Source organism: Octopus bimaculoides, chromosome 23, assembly GCF_001194135.2.
Source record: "Octopus bimaculoides isolate UCB-OBI-ISO-001 chromosome 23, ASM119413v2, whole genome shotgun sequence".
NCBI classification, from domain to species: domain Eukaryota; kingdom Metazoa; phylum Mollusca; class Cephalopoda; order Octopoda; family Octopodidae; genus Octopus; species Octopus bimaculoides.
The window spans coordinates 35836867-35842584 of NC_069003.1; the positions used below are offsets into that span (position 1 = coordinate 35836867).

General features: G+C 34.1%; 1 protein-coding gene across 4 annotated transcripts in view; it reads left to right on the forward strand.

The window, feature by feature from the left end:
* LOC106882622 (protein Wnt-9a) overlaps nucleotides 1-5718 on the forward strand; it is a 277020-nt gene that overhangs the window by 237890 nt on the left and 33412 nt on the right. For all 4 annotated transcript variants that reach the window (XM_052975985.1, XM_052975986.1, XM_052975987.1 and 1 more), the window contains exon 2: nucleotides 4833-5110. In XM_052975985.1, coding sequence (XP_052831945.1) covers nucleotides 4833-5110 — 278 coding nt within the window. The remainder of the gene's footprint in view (nucleotides 1-4832; nucleotides 5111-5718) is intronic.

Here is a 5718-nt window from a genome sequence, read left to right on the forward strand (position 1 = left end):
ATATATACAAGCATAGAGCGTATGCTTGTATATACAAGCATTGAAACATTTTCATGATAAACTATTGAATTGTGTAATGTTTTTTTTTAATCCATTGACTCCCTTCATATGTTGTCTATCCTCACAAATAAAAATAAGAGCAATTTTTTGTAGTTTTACAGTAAACTTCGTGATTTGTGATGGAGGTAGAAAAATTAGTTTCGTCTCTTGATTGTTGATAGTTTACATTAATTCCATCATTAATGATTTAAAGGCAATGATTTTTAGCAAATAACAATAAACACCTTCAAATAGGAACAATTACCAGTTGATGCACACAGCTGTGTGTGTGTGTGTTCAAGTGTATGAGTGAGTGTGTGTACGTATGAGGTTGATGACTACAGTGCATCTTTCAACAAGCAAAATTTAACTGCCATGGATGCGGTAGGAATGTCTGTACCAGTCTAAACATTTAATGCCGTTATTGTAAAGTATCACCAGGCCATCTCTGAATGAACAAGGCAGTCGTCGGCCGAACGACAAGACATATTCGGCTATTTAGTTGTTCCAAGCGTGCACCTTGTGGCACATTCAAACATGCAGTGATTAATCATGTGGTGTGCAGTGTAACCATTTCAGCACATTGCACTCATATCTCTATACCCGCAGATTTCTGTTATGGCCAGAATCAGCAAGTTAGACAGTTACTGTTCCTCTACACTCCTATTTATTATCTGTTAATCTATTTATATATTTGATGGCGTTCATCCCACCATAATGATTGCAACTCGTATTCTCATCTGATGACAGGAAGAAGTGAGGCTTGAAACTTACTGCAACAAGAAATTCTGCTCATCTCATGATCAGCTGGACTTGCTTTTTTAGCATTTTGGTTTCACTGTTTAGGTGAAAATCAGTGCCCTTCTATCAACACATAACCTATAATGATGTGAAGTGCCCTGTTTACGATGCTGATGGTTTCTATGAGGTTTGTATGAAACCTAAGATGAAACTACTTCTTTTGACTTTTTTAGTTTAATATAATTTGTTGTTGGGTGTAGAGCGAGCTGATATCGTCAACGCTAGTTTTAATGCATTCTTTGTTACCTAACCATGATGGTATTCTAGCAAAGTCACACTCGAATGGGCGAAACCACTAAAACTAAAAGAAGAGTTTCATTTTTTTTTTCTTCTTCTAAACCAAAGTGATAGACGTATCTGCTCCAAATATATTTGTATCTCATTTTGTTTTCCTCACAATATCAACTCCATGTGCTGTGAACGGTGTAGAGGTTTGCAATTTTATTTCTTGTAGTTTTGTCTGCAGTGCGTTCTATGTTTATATTGTTTTTTTAACCCCCGTTCAGTCCAAATAAAGCAGAAACATCACTAACGTCTTTCCAACTGTGAGCATCTCACGTACAGTGCACCAATGCCCAGAAGGACCACATGATTCCGTTGTATCTTTTCTGAGATTTTTGTGAGTAATTCAAAAGAGATTTGGCTGAGGTATATATCTATGATATTAAGTGTGTTGTTAGCTGGTTGTTTTTTATATTCCTTGGTGTTTGCGGGGATAAAAACGGGATGGTAGATTTGGCAGGTGTTGTATTAAGTTTGTTGTTTTGGGAATCAGATTTCTAAGTTTTTGGCGTTGATTTGGTGAGGTTGTGCAGCATCTGTGTCTGGAGAATAATGAAATGTAATTATGATGTCGGTTGTGTATGAAGCTTTAAGTATATTTTATAATGATGTAGGAAAGACGTTTATGTATCAGACAGAAAGTTTCGTTTCCATAATTGCAACCATCTGGAATTACTTCATCACTCAGACTTTATTTATCCAAGACATTGAACTTTAGATCTTCAAACTGCTAAAACCTTTCCAGTCCAGAAAGGTCTGCCAACTTCATATTCACCTCTGACGTTCGACTTACAAAATTGCAACTTTCAAAGTTTGAATGTTTCTCGTCTTTCTTTTATGTTATATATATATATGTGTGTGTGTGTGTGATCAATAAAACAAGCATTGCTTATACTTAACGTCCGATTTCACAAACTAATTACTTCGCATGTTAAAAGACATAGCTATTTTCCGACGATAGATAGATAGATAGATTTGTTCTGTTCTTAAGTATTTTGATTGCTTAGAAATCCAAGAGATGCGAAAAAAGGGCTTCAAAGCCGAGGATTTCTATGTATAATAGGCATCTATCTGAAAACCTTTCAAGAGAGACTAGTTTATATTTCGGGATTTGCTTCACCACGCTTCAATGACTTACACTCATGTCTGGGGTAGAAATACTTTTAAAAAAATACTCTAATGATGCGAGTCAACTAACTGCTAATTAAATATTGATGGAAAATCGTTTCCCTCCCTGTCTCTATTGTTTTATTTTTTTTAGATTTTCAGCCCATATAAACGTGTTTCACATCGAGATATCCGTATTAAAAAGAAAAAAAAAAAGAAAAAAAACTTGTATATTCTTTGACAATATTGCAAATTTCCCACGCTGTGGAGCAAATATTTTTCAGTTGTGCCAAAAGCTGAAACTTTCATTTTCTTCCCTTTTTCCTCTCCTTCGTTGCTTCTAACATCCTTCGCTCCTTCTTTCACCAATTTTCTTTAATTCTCTTTCTCCCTTTCTTTTTCTTTTCATTTTCTTTCACCAATTTTCTTTAATTCTCTTTCTCCCTTTCTTTTTCTTTTCATTTTCTTTCTCAATTTTCCTTTTTTCTCCTCCCTCTTCAATCTTTTTCGTTCTTCCTATTTCTTCTTTCTCTTTCTCTTACCCTAACTCACTTTATATAATCATCACTCCGTTTACTACGTCTTTCCCATTTCCCTTCTGCAATTCAATAAATCTATTGATAAAGCTGTTTTTCTTTGCCAGTAGGTTCGTGTTGTTTGGCTTTTACTTCCAACGAATGCATTTCTGTAGATACTGGTTCTAACTGATCCTTATAATTTTAAACATGTTATTTTGTGATAGGCCTTGAAATTAACCAAGTATCACTGTTTATATATTACTATTGGTATTTCTATTTATCGTTTTAAGGTTTGCCATCGCTGGTAACTATAAAACAGAACAATATAACCATTTTAATATCTTGAGACGTGTTAAAATATAGCGTATTACTGACACACAGCTTTCTTTGTAACTTTACTGTACGTGAGAACGTACAGTGGTAGGTCTCGATGTTATTAATATAACGAAAAAAATGATGAAACCTTGAAACGTTTCCATGCTATGCTTCTCAGAGATTTCAGTCTTAGCAATTATTGACACGCAGATGTAATCCTTTATTACATAAGTATACATTCAAAATGAGGAAGGTTTCTGGAGAGATCACGGGATATATATCCTTCCATTTAAATTTCTATTAAACCATATCACGCATCCATATACATATACTGACTCTGTGTTGAGGCTGAGGCCGTGTGGGAAGATGAATGGAGGCATAACGTCGCCATCACTAGTGATCACTCCAAACACCAGGATGTTGACTGGATGTTTGTCACTGTTCGTACATACTTTGGGGACATGGCAAACCAACGGTTGCTCTGTATGTTCACCATCTGTTCAAATTGGAGCTTCCGGCGCGAATACCACTTGTTTTACCTGTCTATTGACAATTGAGCATGTGAATTTATGAAATGGCCAACAAAAGGTTTTTTTATTTTATTTTTAATATTTAATTTGTAATGTGCAGTTTAGTTTTTATATAAATCTTATAAGTTCGTGCCATCGCATTAAATGCGTATTGAATGATTAAAACTACAAAATATGCATTGTTTACTTGTTTCTTTTTTTCATTGAGGTGGTTTTGAGGTGTGCTAAAAATAACAGCAAAATAAAGTTTTTGAATAAATCTTTTAAGTTCGTACTATCTCAATGCTTAAAACTACAAAAGACATGTTTACTCTTTCTTGACAACACGTGTTATTTTCAGGGTATATATATATATATATATATATATATATATATATACGATGGGCTTCTTTCAGTTTCCGCCTGCCAAATCCGCTCACAAGGCTTTGGTCGGCCGGAGACTATAGCAGAAGGCACTTGCTCAAGGTGTCACGCAATGAGACTGAACCCGGAACCATGTGTCTTTTTAATACTTTAGAGTAGAATTTTATTTGAAGTTTGGCTGCTGATTTGGGTGAGGCAAGTTTCCATGCAGAAACTCTCAAGCAGAACACTGAGACCAACTGGCATCCATTGAAGTCAGCAATACGGCAGAAAACAATTCCCCCACCTCTCTCTCTCTCTCTCTCTCCTTCAAAATAATTCTGTGAATCGTTTTCTACTTTCAATGCTAAACTTTTATCCCAAACTCACAGAACCCTGCAGTAATTTTGTTTTATTCTGATAAATTCTAATTTCACATGTTAACTGATTTGCAAGATTCCTTATGTGAATTCGTGTGCTGAAACAAACTTTGCTGTGTCTGGGGAAAGTCGTGGTCCCTTAATATAACACACTCTGATAGTCAGAGTCAAAATTCATTGATACGGTCGCAAAGGCAGCGACGGAAATCTTTTCTGGAATAATTAAATAAATGAGTGGAAACTGAACCGGTGTTATATTAAGGTACTGTGACTCTCCCCACACACAACAAAATAACTTCATGAAACATAAAAGAAAAAAAGCATATTTCTCTGAATACAATTTCCTTTTATATTAAAACTACTTTGCCTTTTTTTTTAAATCTTATCGCAACCTTATTGAAAGTTTATATATTTCAATATATTTATAATTTCACAAAATCGTTAAGAAATTCTTTATCTTATAAAGTTCCAATTTTTCAAGACCAGCACCATTTTAGTTCTGACTTTCTTTTTGACAGATTAACATCAAAGGATCCTCTTGTAGGCTACGAACTGGGTTTACCACACCAAAACATTATACAAGAAAGAATAAGAAACGGCCACTTAAAGCCAGCTCAGCTTTGTAACATTTTCAAACTACAAAGAAAACAAAAAAAAATGTGCAAGAGAGACAAAGGTGTTCCGGAAGTTCTAAACGAATCCATAAAACTGTCATTGTTGGGTTGCCAACAACAATTTCGATATGAGAGATGGAACTGTACTCTTGGACAGTACCATTTGGACATCCTTAAAAAAGGTTGGTTCATTTTACATCTACTATTATTTCCCATTATTAGATATATAGACCCAGGTGTATGTAGAACTGTAGGGTTAAAAAATAGTCGCTATTGCAAGCACGAGTTCCAGGGTTCCATCCTGCTGTCCAACACCTTAGAGTAGTGTTTTCTACGAAAGAAAGTGGGCAGACGGATATTATTGCCTTTATAATGAAATCTAATATAGACAAGCATATTGGCAATAATTCCGCTCTTCAGAGATGTATAAAGTTATTATTATATATGTGAAAACGAATGGTATACATAATAAAATTTTCTATAGGATGGTGTTACTTGAAATATTAAAAAATATTAAGAATATTAAAAATATTAAAAATATATACTGTCCTTTGAGAATTTGTAAATCCAATCCATCATATAATTTGGAAAATTCATAGTTTTCCTTTGTAGATATTTTATATGATATATAGTTTTTGATGTTGATATATTTTTCAGAATATTTGAGAATCACAGTACATTATTAGGGTAGAGTCCATCTTGTTAGATTTATTGCGTTATTTCGCAATAATTAAATATATAATATAATATTGGTAAATCCTATGAATCACATTCAATATTTAAATGTTCC